The 18,839-nt window shown below is 36.2% G+C and overlaps 1 protein-coding gene across 1 annotated transcript; it reads right to left on the bottom strand.

The window, feature by feature from the left end:
- Nucleotides 1–958: 958 nt before the first annotated feature.
- Nucleotides 959–18,492, bottom strand: LOC120084424 (DUF21 domain-containing protein At1g55930, chloroplastic-like). Its single transcript, XM_039040202.1, has 14 exons — nucleotides 17,505–18,492; nucleotides 16,244–16,341; nucleotides 16,059–16,152; nucleotides 13,702–13,779; nucleotides 13,469–13,572; nucleotides 13,221–13,302; nucleotides 12,244–12,383; nucleotides 11,916–11,994; nucleotides 11,746–11,809; nucleotides 10,815–10,906; nucleotides 9,471–9,536; nucleotides 9,097–9,213; nucleotides 2,942–3,109; nucleotides 959–2,237 (listed from the first exon to the last, which is right to left on the bottom strand). Exons 1-14 carry the CDS (start codon nucleotides 18,066–18,068, stop codon nucleotides 2,010–2,012), a joined length of 1,974 nt encoding a protein of 657 aa, XP_038896130.1. The 5' UTR covers nucleotides 18,069–18,492; the 3' UTR covers nucleotides 959–2,009.
- Nucleotides 18,493–18,839: the final 347 nt, after the last annotated feature.

Below are 18,839 nucleotides of genomic sequence, written 5' to 3'. Positions count from 1 at the left end.
GACTCGTGGTGTTACTAACAATCTTCCAAACCCTACATTCCAACAAGGTATCATTGAGTTCTCTTTTCATTCCAACTATTCTACGACAAAACCCCACCTTTTCCTTTTCCATCCTCACATTTATGCCTTTTCCTTCCCAAAAAAATCCTTCTTCCTAAGTGTCTCGTTACGTTAACTATAACGGTATACTATGCTCTTCTAGTTATTATAAAATTAAGTGTAACATATTATGCTCTTCTAGTTGTTATAAGATTAAATGTGACACTATACCATGCTCTTTAAATTGTTATCAGACTAAGTATAATGGTACACTATGCTTTTTTTAAATCGTTACAACGGTATACAATGCTCTTTTAAATCGTTATAAGAATTGTTATAAGATTAAGTATAATGGTATACTATGTTCTTTGAGTCATTATAAGAAGTATAATGAAATATTATCCTCTTTAAGTCGCTCTAAGAGTTGTTATAAGATTAAGACTATCTATATTAGTTTGTCACATAATAATGATACTAAACCATGATAGTAGGGTTCTTTATCAAAAGAAAAGGAAAAGATTATTACAATATTGAAAGACATTCTGTTTAATTACTTTTGTCCATGTCGAGGTCCAATCTTCAACTTCAGTAGTTTCAGTTTCAACTTAGCTTTCGTTCTTACTTTAGTTGATAAACTTTGTATAAAAGAAGAGGAGTATTTAAACCACTCTATAATGCTTCTTTATCATATAGATCAATGAAATGCCATGTTTTTTTAAAATAAAATTTTGAAATGAGAAGAACTAAGTTATAATATCTTGGAAGTCTAGATTAAAGGTTTAACTAAAATAAAGTTTCAACCAAATCAAATGTAACTGGAAATGATGGTTTGGAATGATAGAAACGAAAATTGAGTTTCTTTTAAAATATTGTGAAGCACAATGTAATTATTATTATATAGAAAAGAGAGAGCAGAGCAGAACATCACCAAAGGAACCCCAAAAGGATACATTTCCACCATTGTCAATTGCACATGTTGAGTTTCTAATTCAAAAAGAAAAGAGAAAAAAGAGAGAGGTACATTCAAAGCAAAATCCCATTGAAAAGGCGCAAGCCCAGCGCAGCCCCTCAGACAAACAGACTAGAAATCATAATCCAATAATTGAACTCAACATACGCCTACAAAAGCTACATTCCTGCCTCTCAATCCCTCTCTCTCCTTGGAACTCTCTGCCTTCTTCACATCCAACAACCAAAACTCAGCTTTGCTCCTGGCCATTTCTACTTGGCCTTTCCATCTTGGCACCTCCTTCTTCTCCTTTATTTTCGCGATTCAATATCTAATCGAAAGCTTAAACTTAACTAATACATCTATTAATCATCTCAAAATATCACCTACCCATGTCCTATAAATACAGATACAAATATTCAAACATTCCTCAAAGAGCTACCTGACAGGTCTCGTTGCCGAAGAGTTGTGGAGATTGACTTTTTTTCCTTCTTTTTTTATTTTTTTTTCTTTTCCTTCTTTTCTTTTGACAATGAGTAGTGAAAACTGTAATGCCAGAGCAATGAACTCCTCCATCGCCTTGCTGCAGGAAAGATTTAGACAATTGCAGAAAGCTAAGGAGTTGAGAGAGCAGAAAGAATTTCGAAGGCTGTCGTCTGAGTCGATACAGGCTAATACAGCAGTGTCTTCTGAGCAAACTGGTTTATATTTCCATTCTGAACTAGTTCTTCCACCTAGGTCACCACTCCAAAGCTCTTCATACCTTCAGCCAGTCTTGGAAAGCAGAAAATCTCATCTTCAAGTCACAGATAATCTTACTTTATCAGACATGGGGTCAAGAGAAACAGTCATGCACAGAACAAACTGTGTTGATGATTCAAATATTGACACCTCTCTTCATCTGTGAAATATTATAACGTTAGTTTTATTGTTTGTTGGTGCTTGTCTTGCGTTTTCAATTTAATCCTTCACCTTCTATATGGTGTTGTAAGAATGAGGGAACAAAAATGAGTTATGCCCACTAATTTCTATCACTATTATGATCATCATTTTGATGCTCTCTAGAGAGGCTGTCGTCAAGTCCCTCTGATGATAATAAATTATCATTTTCTACACTACCAGACTCCCCATTACTACTGCTCCACTTCTTCTTCATCACTTTTGGGACAAGATGAGCCACTTCACCATTATCATCATTCACCCTTTCAAACCGAACAGCACTAACCTTTCTAGCATTTCCTGCTAATATCTGCACAAAGGTCCAACATATCAACCACAATGCTCTGAGATTAAAGAAACTGAATGAGACATAGCATAAAATTGCTGAAAAGGATGTGAATATTGTGGTGTAGAAATAAACTTTCAAGGATGACCGGAAAATGAACTGATACATATATCATATTGTGATAGGAGGATTATTTTTTATTTTTCTTATTCTTTCAGAAACAAACTTTTATTGAGAAGAATTGGAGAAGTACAATGAAAGCGAGAATATATACCGACCAAAGGGAGTCTCTGTTCTATCTTCTACTAATCAAAATCTTTAACACCCTATAATCAGCTTAATACTAAAATCCAAATCTCAAAGTTAAGGAATCGTATCACAGACATAAAGGGCAGTTTGCCCCAGTTCAAGAAAAACGGACATAAAAAAGACACATCATCATGTGAAAACTTAATTTGCAGAGTAATGTACCTCTATAATGCATTATTCTGCACATTAAATAATAGATATATAATCTGTATATACATTATACCACATGCACATTTCATTGACTAAAAATAAATGAGGTAAGCGGTATCATTTGCAAATCGATTAAGAACTGGTGGCAGTTGATAAAATCGTATAAATTGAAAAGAATGATCGGTTGAACGATTTTTTAATGCTTTTTGGTACTAACCCAGCCAATTATACCAAACAAAATTGTAGACCATACAGATATAAAATTATACCTCAATATTAAAGATTAAGTGTCTTTCCTTTTGATTCTTGTTTTCAGAATTGGACTCTTCTTCTTCTTCATCTTCCTTTTCAAGGACCACTTTAACGCTTTCACCCGTCCTTGGAATATATCCAAAAGCCTCACAAACAAAACCTGACACCGTCTCATATTGATGACCCTAAAGTGACAAGAAGTAATATGTAAGAAATTAGAAATCAGCATTGAAAGTACAAATTTTAAAAATATACAAACAAACATACATAGATTTGTATATAGATCTATTTATATATTTAGGATGTAAAGAATGTGAACTAATGGTTATGCGACTATTCTTGTTTTTTCCCTTTGGTTAAGAGAGAAAATTCCAATCAACTGGGCATAAGTACAGACAACTGAAGGTGACTACACTTCAAGACAATAAATTAAAACCCAAGTAATTGAATGGGCTTTAGTATTAAACAGTCAAAGCCATCCAGTGTAACTATAATTTGAAATAGATAGAAAAACTTTCAAGGAGTTCATAAAGATTCTTAGGTGCCGCCAAATTCTATTCTTTGACAGTTTACTTCTGGTGTTTTATGATGTTCTATCTTCTCTATTTGCTTTCGCTGAAACGACATCAGGAATATTTAATGCTTGTTTCTTTACAAATCACGTTCTTTACTACTCATCCAATCTACACCCTCCCTATTAACTACAAATCCTCCAGACTAAAGAGGGAGCTGAAAAATCTAAGCTCCTCTATTAACTACAACAGGGATCCACTGCCTCCGGTTGCTCGCTCAACAATGATTATTGTCATGGAATGTACGTGGCCTCTGCTTGAGGAAGAAAAGAGCATTGATCAAAGATCTTCTAAACAAAACCAATGCTACCCTCGTCATTTTGTAGGAGACAAAACAATCTGATATTGACCGACTAATTGATTAAAACCATTTGGAGCTCGAGACAATCGCTTGGGCATCCTTGGATGTGGTAAACAAGGCTGGAGGTATAATCATTCTTTGGAACGATCCCTCTGTTCATGTTGATGAAGTTATCGAAGGTAACTATTCTTTTTCAATACGGATTTCCCTCATGGATGGCTTTCTTTTGGTTGACAGGAGTATATGGTCCATCTAAGGCCAAAGATAGGGCCCTTTCTGGAAAGAATTGTATGACTACTCACATTTATGCAACGAGCACTGGATCCTTGGGGTGATTTCAATGAATCAAGGTGATCATTTGAAAAATCTAGTGGCAAGCCGAAAACCACCTGTATGGACCTCTTCAACAAATTTATTGAGGATTGCTATCTAATTGGCCCCCCTCTCTCAAATGGCAAATATAAATGGTCTAACTTCAGAACTCCCCCAGTAATGACTCTAAATGATCAGTTTCTTATCTCTGGAGAGTGTATTGATAAATTAAAAAATGGTATTGTTAAACGTCTTCCTCGATCGACCTCTATCACTACTCAATACTCCTCACATTGGGCATTCAAAAATGGGCCCCAGTTGCTTCAAGTTTGTGAATATGTGGATGGAATCATTCCTTTGCGAATTTACTTCTGAATTGGTGGCAACAAAATCAGATATCTAGATGGGCGGGCCATGGTTTTATTATTCATTTGAAAAGGAAACCAGTCTTTTTATTAATGCATAAAAAGAAAGTACAAGAGGTGTACTTGAAAGAGAACGATACAAGATTCGGGATCAGGAGACGCACCCGGGCATCTCAACTAGGTTGACACCCCCTTAGTGTCCTCATCACATCCATAATAACTCAAACACAACAAAATGAAAAGATCTTGCAAAAAGACTGAAAACAAAGAAGAGGGTGGATCCTCCTTTGAGAAACGCAATACAAAACAAAAGAAAAACAGGAACATAAATCTAAACTATTCAAAAGCTTAAAAATCTCAAACAAATCTTGATGAAAGAAAGGAACAAAGACACCTTTGGCTGCACACAAATTAAAAAGACCAATCTCTTGAATGAGATTTGTGTATTAGATGACTTTGAGGAGTCACATGGACTTGACCATTCGGGACAGCAAAGGAGAGTTACTATTAAAGCTGAAATATCCGAACTTTCTTACTTAGAAGAGATCAGATGGAGGCAGAAATGCAAGCTCAAATGGGCCAAAGATGGTGACGAAAACAGAAAATTATTTCACCGATACATGTCTTATCGAAAAAGGAAAAACACGATTGTTGATCTTTTGTCTAGACAGGGACACGGCTTAGTTGATGATAGCGATATTGAAACAGAGTTTCGATATACCAAACAACTTGGGAATAGAACTCTTCCAAACATTGGCAATTGGACACATAACATGCTTGGTCACTGGAAACCCCTTCACTGAGATGGAGATTTGGCATGCTATTTCAGACTTGGGCAATAATGAATCTCCTGGTCGTGATGGCTTCACTTCTGAGTTCTTTAAAAAGCACTAGAACATCCTTAAGGATGACATTAAAAGGGTGTTCCAAGACTTTTCTGAGAAGTCCATTATCAATGTCAATCTCAATGAGACTTATATTTGTTTTATTGCTAAAAAGATTGATGCTAAAAGAGTTGGAGACTATAGGCCGATCAGCCTAACTGCTTGCTTATACAAAGTTATTTCCCGAGTGCTATTTGAACGTTTGAAGAAGGTCCTCCCACATACAATCTACAAGAATCAATTTGTTTTTGTTGCTAGTCGACAGATCATTGATGCTTCCTTGATTGCAAATGAGCTGATAGACCTCTACACTAGTTCTAATACAAGAGGAGTGGTGATAAATTTGATATTGAAAAGGCTTTTGATATGGTTGATTGGGAGTTTCTTGATAAGCTTATGATGATCAAAGGCTTCGGCTCCATTTGGAGAAGATAGATTATGGGCTGCCTGTCAACTGCAAATTTTTCCATTATCATCAATGGAAAACCTAGGGGCAAGAATAAAGCCACTCGTGGCCTTAGACTTAGACAGGGGGATCCCCTCTCTCCTTTCTTATTCACATTGGTGGTTGACTATCTCAGTAGAATGCTTACTAAGGGGTTAGACACTGATCAAATTGAAGGCTTTGTTGTCAGAAATTCTGAGCTACAGATTAATTATTTGCAAGTTGCGGATGATACCATCCTCTTCTCCACCCCATATGAGGAAAAGTTTGCCAACCTATTCAAAATTATTTGATCATTTGACATATACATCTGGTCTTTGAATCAATCATGTCAAATCAGAATTTGTGGTGCATTAATATTGATGAGGGATTGGTTGTTTCTATGGCTGCAAATTTTGGTTGCAAGGCTGACACTTGGCCCTCGACATATCTTGGTTTTTCCCTTAATAGCAAATCTTTCTCTATTCCCTTTTGGGAATCCATCGTTGAAAAGATTGAGAGGCACCTTAATGGTTGGCGTGGTAATTATATTTCCAAAGGCGGTCAACTCACTCGGTCACTCTAATTCAAGCAATGCATAGCAACCTTCCTACATATTTCCTTTCTCTATTTAAAATCCCCTCCAAGGTTGCTGGACAGATCGAAAAGCTACACAGAAATTTCTTATGGAATGGGCACAAAGACAAGGGAGGTTTTCACTCAATTAGTTGGCAAAAGGTGCAGCTCCCTACTTCTGAAGGAAGCCTCAGTTTGACTGATCTGAAGAAGAGAAACAAGAGTCTTTTTGCCCAAGTGGATTTGGAGATATCATAGTGAGGAAAATGCCCTATGAAGAAACCTTATTGATGCTAAATATGGCCTTCCCCTCCAACCACATAGCAGATATTTTTTATCAGCTAAAAGCCCTTGGCCGTACATTGCTAGGCAAACTGATCTCATTCACAGTCATATAATTCATGTTGTTGGCAACGGTGAAGATACATCATTCTGGAATGACACTTGGGTTGGCTCCTCAGCCCTCAAGGATGCCTTTCCTAGACTTCATGCCCCTTGAGGAAAAAGGAGGCTACCATCGCACAATACTGGAACAATGATTATGAAGCTTGGGACCTTGGATTCAGAAGAAGCCTCGATGAGATTGAAATTAATGAATGGTCTATTTTATCCACTCTCCTCTTGACCCTAGCAGCCTCACAGTGAAGGATTCATGGAGGTGGATCCTTGATAAATTTGGCAAGTTCACCTCAAAATCTCTCTCAAATCATCTTGCATCAAATGGTAATGATTTGAACTCTGCCCTTTATAAAAATATTTAGAGGGGTCCTATCCCTAAAAAGATCCGGTTCTTTTTATGGGAAGTCAGTCATTGTAGAATCACTACAGCCGACATCCTCATCAAAAAGGTCCTTGGAACATGTCTGCTCCAAATTGGTGTGTCCTGTGCCATCATAGCTGTGAATTCATTATGCACATTTTGTTGTATCAATTTTGTACGCTCTTTTTGCAAAAAAAAAATTCTTACATGTTTTGGTTATCATATGGTGTTCCCCAATAACCCATATTCTCTCTTGAATATGACTCTCATTGGCCATCCTTTCAAGAATGTGAAAGCGACATTATGGACCTTCATCGTCAAAGCCGTCGTTTGGCTCATTTGGAATGGGCGTAACCAACGCATCTTTGGAGAAAAGGCTAAGGATTTCTCCCAATTTTTTTTATCACCTTTTATATACTTCACTAACATGGTGTAAATTCACACCCTTCGTTTGTGACCTTACATCTCTCATTTGACAATGGGGTAGCATTATGAAACTCAACACGGCATCTTTTGTCCTTTTGTAATTTCATACCAGCAATGAAATTATGATTCATGTTTCTCATTTAAAAAAATAAAATAAAATAAAAAAATCCGTCTACACCCTCCTTCCCAAAAAAGTTATTCAATACTCCTTTTTTGCCCTATAATAACGTAGGTTTTTGTTGCCTTTGGTTCATTTACTCAATACTTCTAACAGGATCCTTATTGCTGTTATCTTAGCAGCAACATATTAAAAATCTAGAGCATTTGTATGTTTATCTACCCTTTGTCTGATTTCAGCATGGCTTCCCCTTTCTTTCCAGTTTCAATGCTTGTGCCATGTACCTTCCACATGTGCAAGTTCCCCTTCCCGCTTAATCAAGGAGCCAAGTCTCTGACCTTTTTTCACTTCTAAGAAATTCATAGTAATGGCCACTTTGTAGGAAATATGTGAAAACAAATCATAAGAGTTTTTAGGATAGAAATTGTTGGATGATATAATATTTTTTTATAAGAAACAACCATGTGGAGGAAAACAAAAGAACAACCTAAGGGCAAGGGGTTGAGAAGACCCCTCACCAGAGTGCTAATGAGGAAGAACCTTCCAATTGTGAAAAATCACCAAAAGACTACAATTACAAAAGAATTTTGATGTAATTTGTGTATCACCAAGAGGTTGTATGTTGAACAAAAGCCTAAAAAGAACCAAAAGAAGCATACTTTCTTCAAAAATACCACCAAGAGGAGGTTAGACGATATAATATTAAATTTTTCTCCACCCATCAGCTTAAGCTTTTGAGTCAATCGGTGATTAAGATGGTATCAGAGCAAGTTGGTTCAGGAGGTTTAGTGTTCAAACCCCTGCAATGTTATTTCCTTCCCGATTAATATGGATTATCACTTGTTGGGTCTTCTTAATATTTCAAGCCCACAAATGAGGGACAGTATTAGATGATATAATATTAAATTTGTCTTCACCCACAAGCTTAAGCTTTTGGGTCAATCGATGATTTAAGAAAGAGACCTTGAGAAAGGTCAGAATATCATTCAGTTCAATGTCTGCTCGTGGGACAACCTCTATTAAATTTTCTGTCATTAAACCATATTTTTCCATCAACTGGATACATTCTTCACAATCTCTATAGGCTTGGGTCAGGGGGATGCCTAGTCCTCTTTTTCCTCGTTCATGCATTTCGCTGATTAAATTTAAGACATGATTACTTACCTAAAAACTGACAGAACTGGAAATATGTACATAAATGATGCGTGTGTATCGACGACTTGTGTACAGTTTTGAGAAATGCTCTTGGTGAAAATCTGAAGATGGTTGGAGATGTAGATAAGTCATCAAGTTTACTTTGTTGCTAAATAACTTATTCTAAATTGCCTTGGACAGCGGTAACAAAGCCCAGAACAGAACAAGAGCCACCGTCAACATTTCAATTGAAAAATTAGTATCCTAGAGGGTTTTAAAAATAAAATAAAAGTATACTACCTCTGGCATTTTGATATTTAGATCTTCAGAGAGCTGATCGATTGCAGTATTAGCATCCACATCATACACTCCATCTGCTCGCATCACAATATAGCCAGTTTTTTTCTGGATCTCCTCCTTTAGAATTTTCAAAATGAAAAACAGAAGAAGAATCATTAAATAAAATAAAATAAAAAATAGCATGCGTGCAGGACAAACAATATGGCAGTGCTTATACCTTTTTAGTTTACATAAGAATATAATAGCACTTAATAACATGAACGTGGATGTTTTCTAAAGCCAAGATATCAATTGTCAGAATCAAAAAGCAGACTCGAGAAAATAAAGTGATGGTGCATGTTCGGAGTAAAGAAAAAGGACAGTGGCATTTATACCTTTGAATCATTTTCGTCAAAGATTTCACCGACAATTTCCTCAACCACATCTTCCAAGGTTACTATCTGATTCCATCAGAAAAGTAAAAAATGAAATCTTCACCAAAAATAAAGGATATAATAAGTTAATATTCTGAGTACTAGAACATAGTCATGCAACTCTCAACTAACCATTTTCTCTTTCTTTAGTAATTTGCAAAAAATAGAAGAGACCAACACCCCCCAACAAGGTTTTGAATCTAACAATATCTCAAACTTCATTTGCAGACCTCTCCACACCCTTAAAAATCAAAAAGTACTACTATACCTCCAAAAATACAAGAATGCCAAAGGATTCTGCCTTTGTCCCAAAAGGAAAGATTCAAGAGCATCTCCACAATCAACGAACCACAACCCCCAGTACACATTACTTGCATATTACTGCAAACCTAGAGACTGACCCCTGACTACCCCCAGTACACATTAATTGAGAGAATTGGTTTTATGCAGTGAATCGGATTCCTGACCACCGAAAGATAAAGCCCCCAGGAGAAAGGATATGACTTGGAATCTATTTCCTCATCTGCATCTTAAATGATTTGGAAACTACTGAATGAATTTCTCTTTCTTATCTCCTATCATCTATGATACATAACTACAATGATTTTTGGCCTTGGCCTCTTGATCCATCCAATAATTTTGTAGTCAAGTCTCTCAACTTTGATTGTACTACCAGCTCTCTTTATAAGGTGATTTGGTCAAATTCCCACACCAAGAAGATCAAAATTTTTCTTTGGGAGCTTAGTCTTGGTGTTGTTAACACAACGGATAGACTTCAGAGACATATGCCTTATATATTGCTTTCACCTTCTTTGGGCATTATGCACTCTGCTTATTGTGAAGATCCGAGTCACCTTTTTCTTCCTTGTTCTTACTTCTCGTTACTGAGCCCTTATTCTTGATGCTTCTGGTTGGACTTTGGCTTTGCAAACTCGCCCTATGTTTTTCTTGACCATAATTTTCATGGCCATCCTTTCCATGGGAACAAGAAGACTCTTTGGCTAGCTTTTCATTGAGTGCATTTTTGGCTCCTCAGGCTAAGGAATGGGCAAAACTTCCGGGATAGTTTTATGGATTTTATTTTATCTCAGATTCTCATATACTTTGTATTGGTGTAAAAGCTAATAGACCTTTTTTTTTTTAATTAAAGTCTTTCTTATTTATTTTTTCATTGGTAAAAAAAGGAAGGGTACCTGAGTTAAAATTCAAAAGTAGAATTTCTTTAATTTCTAGTTAAGGTCTTGGTTTCAAACAGTTTTAAGTCATTATGTAAGATAAAAACCAAGAAATGGCAAGTTTACATACTCCAACAGTGCCACCATATTCGTTAAGCACAACGGCCATGTGAACTTTCCGGATACGAAACTCTCGGAGAAGATTCCAGACTGACATTGAATCTGGAAAACCCATAAAAACAACTTTGACATGAAACAATAGTGATAATTAGGTAGACTATGAAATAACAACTGGAAAATGAAAGCAAAAAGATTTATGTGATAAAATCCCAACTTGTGGTTAAACTCAAATATAACTTGCAGATATGTGTTTGGACTAAAAGTTTCACCAACCACACGGTTAACCATCTGTGGAAGTATGCACACACACATATAATCTAGGCTAGCGCTATACTGTTTATTCATCCACAAATTTAGAACAGTACAGAGGCAATGATGTTCCTCGTTATATTCAGGCTGATGGCCATAAAATAATTTTCTTTAAGAAAAAGAACTTAGAAAAGAGATCTGGCAGAGGAAAACGACAAAATAACGAGTTACTCATTATGATTGGTTCAAAAATCTATTCAAAATTAATTATTTTCCAGCATCTGAATAAAAAACATATCAGAAGAAAAAGTTCAAACCATAATACGGTTTTAATTTAAATATGGTGTAAGAGGCCACATCCAGCCACTAAAAGGAAACCTGTCCTTATATTGGTGGAACTGAAGCATAAGTTTCTAGCCCATAAAAGTAGATACAATTAATACAACAGTAACTGGATGTTAGGGTGCCAGCATTGGAATCTTAAGCCTTCGAATGTGAAGTTGGGGAATCAGATGTCTGCATTTACAATGCAGAAATTAGTTCAATAAGTATGTACATAAGAAAGAAGCATTTAGCTTGTAGAAAAGAACCGTGGAATTTGTTGCCTGTAAATAAGGTATAAACACCATACATTATGTACTTGAGTCAGCCTATCAAATTTACTAAAAAAAATGACATTTGTCTTAAATTACCAGGCACAAAGTAAGCAGGTTTATGAGCCATATCCCCAGCCGTAGTGCTCTCAAGTACTTCCCCCTACAAAACCAAAAGAGTTAATAATTCTACACTGAGATTTTGATTGCAATTAGCAACATGCAATTGTAACTATGATAGATGGGGGGAGTGGAAGAAACTACTCGACCTTCTGTACAAAATCCAGCAAATCCATTGCATATGCAATCCCAACAATGTTATCTATGCGCTGCTCAAAAACAGGCACCCTAGAAAGATAATCAACTAATTATAAATTAGAATAGCCAAAAGAGGTTCAAATGAAAGAAATACAGGTTAGCAGCTACTTTTGGGAGACAAGGAGCCCATTAAATTAACTGAGTAGTTTTCCTTCTGCTTTTTCCCCGTTTGTGTTCATGTCCATGATAAATAAAAACTAGGTGTGTGTATCTGTGTGTATTCAAACCACAATTTGTGGGGAAAGGCCATCGGAGACTTAGCCCAAAAATTTAATGTACCTTGAGTACTGATGAGTCACCCACAAATTGTGGAAGTCCACCAGTGTGGCACTGCCATCTATTGCAACCACATCAATTAGAGGTGTCATCACCTCTCTCACATGTGTATCTTTTATCTCAAGAACATTCTCAATCATATCCTGTATTGAAACCATCATGACAACATTTTACACAGATAACCCAAAAAAGTATCAAGTACAACTCAAGGCATAACCAGACAATTCAATAAGTCACAAAAATCCACATGAGGCGAGGAAAACTATCCCAGATACCATGCAATAGGGAACACAACACAATGAATATTCACAATCCACCAAGACAGAAAACTGGAGTTGATTCGGCTGGACATACAAATTTAAAAATAAATAAATAGAACTCAAGAGGCAACTGCTGTTCTTGAAGTTTACAGATATTCAAAATATTCGTGACAAAGTCCGTTCGACCAAATTAAAATGACCTTAGCAATTAGCATAGTCAAGCTAATTTACAATAAAGATTAAATTGTCCATCGAATGTGCCAATTTCTGACATCTGATTGCTCTTATGCTTCCATATAACCAAATTTTATAGTTCATGGAGATTAAGTAATATTGCAATATCTCCTCATTGTTTTTCCGTTGTATGAATTTCCTTTCTTACTGTTGGCAGAGAGAAAGAAAGAATGAGGAGCCGGGTGGGGGTGGGAGAACAAACGAAACCACAACCACAGTCACATTTCAATTCAATTTTAGATGTTTATCAGCAACGAAATTGAAATCTGAGATACAATAATAAAGTCGGTGAGCTCTCTGAAATAATTTGTATCATGTTAAGAGGAGAAAGAAAGAGATAATCTTGCAGTATACTACCGCAAAGACCATTCTAGATGTTAAGATTCACATGTGCTGTCAACAAGTAACAGCATCTAAGATTTACTTCAGGATTCAAGCTCAAGAGTTTTATTAATAGAACAATGTCCTAGGAAGCCTATCCATTACCTGCTCTTCCTCCTCTATGGCCCCACTCAGTTCTGCCCCTCGCAACATCAATTTTAATTCCTCCTCAGTTACAAATGGCTCACTAACACAGTAACACAGATGAAAGTAGCGCTAAGATGAAGCATTTTCAATGCCCAGATGAAAGAAGAAATAAAGAGCTTCATAAACTTTCATGCAATTACAGCCTTAGAATGAAACAGTGAGCAGAAGCCTCCAAGTAACTGAAACATTGATATTACCAAACTTACCTTCTCCCTTTCATACCAAGCATTTTAAGCATCCCCATTGATAGGTATGTGACAATTCTTCCAACTGGGTAAAGTATCACCGAAAGCCATGCCACTGGCCTGACCTACAGGCAATAAAATCAATGCAGTTAATAGAACAAAAAACAAATGTCGTAATGTATAAGTATCAATAAGCATTGAGCTAAAAACCTCTAATACAGAGTTTGGTGATGCAATAAGCATGTGTAACTTACCACAACTCTAGCAACCTCTGTAGCATTGTGGACAGCAATACTTTTTGGAGTGAGTTCAGTGAGAAGCAAAATGGCAACCTAGCAATATTAAGGAGGTACAATTGGTGTCTAGTTCCAATAAACTTTAGCAACAAACAAAATTTTCAATTATCTAGCATGCATGTTAAAGAGATATAGGGGATATATCATTATGGTTTGTATACTTAAAACATGTTATGATAAAGAGTCAAAAATAAAATGAAGGTAACTCTTAAATCCCCACAAGTGCAGTCAATTTACTTAACTGAATATATAAATTGGGGTGATAGGAAGGGATAACAGATATCAATCTCACTCCTGGATCCCTTGATGATAGATAAGTAAGAGATCCAATTCTCCAATGGATTTGCACCATAAAAATTATTATTTAGGACAGTTTCCATATTAAGAGAGGACACCCAAAATGTAAAGCAAAAACAAAATATAGAAGACACAGATGTAAATACATAAACATGATGCCCTTGTCAGTGTTATCAATCATACAAATGACAACTCAAACTTAAATACAAACTTCCTGATGATAGAATACCATAAACAAAGGGCTACACAAGAACCAACAGTGAAGACTACTCAACACATCAATCAGGTGATAGCGTAAACAACTTTGCTTTGCTATTGCTCTCTTTTCTTTTCAGGGTACTGGGGGATCGCATTGCAAAATGCACATCACATCATGCTTTAAATTGGTGTAGATAACATAATTAAAATTTTCTTTTGAAAGGGAAATCCCCTTTTTGTTGATGAAGTTAAAAAAATACCAACAGAAGATTACAAAAATAATTCACTTCGAACTGATTATAGGAGTATAATTGCACAAGGAGTATTGACAGGGAATACCAAGAAAATAAAACCTAGCCATCTCAAAGACTTCATCAAGAAGGTGTTTCAATCCAAAAGAATAAAACCAAGATGATCAATACAAAAAGCCTGATTGAGGCATGTCCACAAGGAGGCATTAAAACTAACAACCTCCCAGATTTCCTCCCAAAATCTCTCCACCCCTATAAAAATCCTACTGTTTCTTTTCAATTAAATCTCCCACAAAGCTGCTAAAGAAACAAGTCTACCACATATGCTCTTACGAAAAAGGAAGAAAACTAGAGCACCTCCTTGATCATAGATCATCTTTGCTCCAACCTAACCAAAGGCCAAAAGAACTTATGCACTAACTTTAAAGGAAATAAGCATTCTAGCAAAATCCCAAAACAAATGAATGATGTCCTTCTCCTGCCACATGCAGAAAACACACCATTGCAAACACATCACCAAGGAAAAATGTCTTTGGACACGATCCAGGGTGTTCACTCTCCCATCCAACACCTGTCACACAAAGAACTTCACTTTTTTGGGAGTCCTCCTAACCTTCCAAAAGAGGAAAACACAGAGGTACCCCATTCAGGTATATTTGTATTAAAAATTAGTAATACCTCTCCAACAAAATTCCCCTAGACACAGCTTTTATTTTATTGATCTATAGTATTTTCTTTCCCCTAAGCCTTTGACCACACAACAATTGTTCAAAATTATCTTCATTTGCTTAGGTATCAAATGCCCAATAAGTGAAACTATTATAATATTAGAATTCAACATCTCCAAACTAAGGAGAAATGATGAATGGATTCACTTCTTCCACTTCCAAGACACATTTGGATATCTCCTTGAAATTCCAGTTATGCTTAAGCCTTCCAGACGGAGGGGCTATTTCGCAGCCTAATCTGGTTTTTAAGGATTTCTAAGAACTGTGATTTGGTGGCTCATTATGTTTTTTTTATAGGATTTTGGTGGCTCATCATGTCAATAAAATTTCACTAAGAAGTACGTTAGTCAAAAGAACAAACAAAGAGAAAAACATGGGAAAGAAACTACTCTTAAAAAAACATATGACCAGACACGTTTTGGCTTATTTATTTCCTAAGAAGTAGAAAGCAATTGTCTAAGAATCCACACAATCCCTAACTTTTTTTTAGTCATTTACCCTTCTTAAATAATACGACAGCTTTTTCTTTCGATATCCTTCCAAGTTCTAGTATTTGTTGGTTGAAAGAACATACTCAAGGAATGTAAGGCACCACAAATTTCAATCTTTCTTTGAGTTTATACACACCCCCATTAAGAAGTTGAAAGAGCTTTTTGAAATTCCAGTGCACTATATTCCGTTAGGTTTCTTGCCAACACAACATGATGCATACATTTTTCACAATAATCGAGTACATGACATACATACATATTATACATGTGTAGGTAAGGTATGTAAGTGGGTATGTTGATAAGTACATTAATTTCCAGAACATTGTTCAAGATTGGGCATTCATACATACAGTCATCACTCCAGTTGCTGCACTAACACCAGCTTCCCCAAAGATTGCAGTTGCAGCTTCAGTGACTAATGCAGTTGCCCCAATATTTACCACACTAAGTACATCAGCAGAATCTAAGATGAGAAAAAAAACCAGGCTGATATAACTTGTTGAATTGGTAGTGACAAAGATGAAAAGAGTATTACGTTGTGCCGATAAGTATGGTTGTGAGAAATCTTGTAACGTCAGTACGAAGCATTTTGAAGACGCCATCTTCAGGTTCCTTTTCAGCCAATTCACGTACCTGATACGGTATTAAAAGTAATATTAAAGAAAATTAAAAGAACAGAGAGAGGGGGGGCCATTAACTTAAACATTTGTTAAAATGACTATAAGTACAAAAAGGAAATGTGGCTCTCCCTAACGACACTCAGAGTTGGTTCCATTTGATATTCAATGATCTACCATTCAAAGACACTCAAGAGCAATCGTGGATTTGCATTATTAGTGCAATTTTGTGTGGAAGATATGGGATGAAAGAAATCAAGAATCTTCTAGGAAAAAAGCAAGACTACCGAAGACAACATTGATTCTACCATCTTTAATGCTTTTTTTTTTTTTTTTTTGTGTAAAGATATACCTACTCTAGAAAGTTATAGTTTTTCTTTCCTCACTACAAATTGGAAACCTCTTTTGTACTCCCTAATGGACCCTTTTGTATCTATGGATATCCTGGGATATTTCACTCAATCAATGAAATTGTTTCTTATAACAAAAAAAAGAATTACAAAAAGGAAATGCTTATGTCTAATAATCATAGATGTAGAATTGCATCCACGGGTGTCCATAATTAGAATGGTGAAGTTGATCAATCTATATCCTATATCAATTTCCCAACCAGATTCTCCATTTCCATTTCAAACCATTTTCCGTAGAGTTTGATCCAACAAAAATTTCAACCCATGAGGTCATACGCTTCACAAAATTTCCGTTAATCAAGTTAGATGACCTCTTCTTCATCTAAATGAGCATCATCTTGTTTCATATTGGAAAATTATGCTCCACTTTTAACATCATTAGTGAAAAATTTGCTGATCAAAGTAAAGGAAACATGAAGGCGCTTAGATGTTGTCTGAGAACAAGAAGTTAGCATGAATCATCAAGATGTTATAAACTCAAATTAATTTGTAAATTTGGTTCAGGGGGTGCTTTCTAAGTAGTTTCCAACATTAATATTAAAGCCAAACTCTATACTGAAAATCGCATTTAAAGGGGGAGAGAGCACAAGCGTCTATATCTATATACAAGTTTAGGTTGTGTGGTGCTGACAAGCTACATGCAACAGGTGAATGTAATTGATAAACAAAAAGAAGCAATTGCATGTACATCAAATTACTCAATCTCATAACAGGTGTGTCTTTAAAAAATCTAAGAATGACAATAAATGGATTGCAACAACTAGATTACCTTCCAAGGCCAAAGTGTGGTTATTGAAGTCTCAGCCATAGAGAAAAACGCTGAGAGACCCAAAAGCAAAGCCAAAATCAAACCCTGCTCCTTGAAAATCTTAAGGACCAGCAACGCCTTTGGCCACGCATTTCTAAACGCCAATATCCCCTGCCCAACAATATCCTTGCCGAAACTAACCACGCCCTCTGTTGCCAAAACATTTTTACAGCCAACAACCAGCACACCGTAGACAATTGCAGTGAAAAGAATCCCACGCTTTGCTATTTCTCTAACAAAATCTCGATTCGGCTCAGAAACACTCGGGCAGTTCGAGGTCTCACTGACCCCACATCGGAAACGAGTTCCATTTGCAAACACATTAGCTTCTTCATAAATCGTACACAGAATGCTTCCAGAAGTACGAAATTGAACACAACTCGACGAATAAAGACTAGGGTGCCGATTGTTACTCCGGAAAATCCTTGCCGGTACAGCCTTATATCGACAGCAATGCAGAAGAGAAAATGGTTTCGCGCCGATAGAGAAGGCGGGCGAACCCAGGGTCGAAGACTGTAGCGCCATGAACAAAATTTTCAATGACCCAGAACCCAAAATTCAATGCAGAATGCAAATGAGATCGAAACAGAGGCGACAAACGACTTTATTGATGCGCTCTGGAAGACATTGATCAATTCAGACGTAACGTAAAAGGGGATTTGGCCGCTTCTTTCTTCTTCTTCTTCTTCCTTCTTTTTCTGCTGGAACAGGGAATTGAAGGGAGAAGAAAAAGGAAGGCAAAGAGGGGTAGAATTGATCCTAAGCTGAAACCATGGCTGAATTTGGAGTTGGTAGCCTTAGAGGCATACGAAGGAAGCTAGTTTCTTCATAAATATGTCAATGGCAATGCGGGGCAAGCAAAGATAAATTGAGAATATGTTTGATGCCCTGAAGTGAAGAAGATGGGACCAATTACCATATCGTTTTGTTGTGCACTACTCGTTTGGGCTTTTTGTATTTCTAGTTTTGGAAAAATTGCACTCTTTTGTATCTTGAATTCATCCTTTCATCTATAATGTATGTTTTTTCTTTAAATTTTATTTTTATATTTTGAGTAAACGCTACTTATTTTGGCCATCCTACAGTAGTTATTACATCCCAATTTTCAAACAATACGGATCAGACGTGCAACACTCGAGTACATACAACCTAAACTTCTATATAGATATAATTTCTTTTCTTTTTATATGGCACTTAATATAAATATATTTATGTTAAATTAACAATTATGAATCTCATCCGTATAAAATATATTTGAATCTCATTCAAATATTTATTTCCTCTCATTAAGCTCTA

The sequence above is a fragment of the Benincasa hispida genome, chromosome 9 (assembly GCF_009727055.1).
Source record: "Benincasa hispida cultivar B227 chromosome 9, ASM972705v1, whole genome shotgun sequence".
NCBI lineage: Eukaryota > Viridiplantae > Streptophyta > Magnoliopsida > Cucurbitales > Cucurbitaceae > Benincasa > Benincasa hispida.
This window is presented reverse-complemented; position numbering and strand designations above follow the sequence as displayed.

Bases quoted from the DNA above. Each gene is read 5' to 3' on its own strand.
- LOC120084424 (XM_039040202.1), bottom strand. From the start codon at position 18,068: ATGGCGCTACAGTCTTCGACCCTGGGTTCGCCCGCCTTCTCTATCGGC. The intron at 16,153-16,243 runs GTAATACTCTTT...TGATGTACTTAG, and splicing joins ACCATACTTATCGGCACAAC to TGTGGTAAATATTGGGGCAA. The intron at 10,907-11,745 runs GTAATTTAAGAC...TGGGTTTTCCAG, and splicing joins ACCTGCTTACTTTGTGCCTG to ATTCAATGTCAGTCTGGAAT.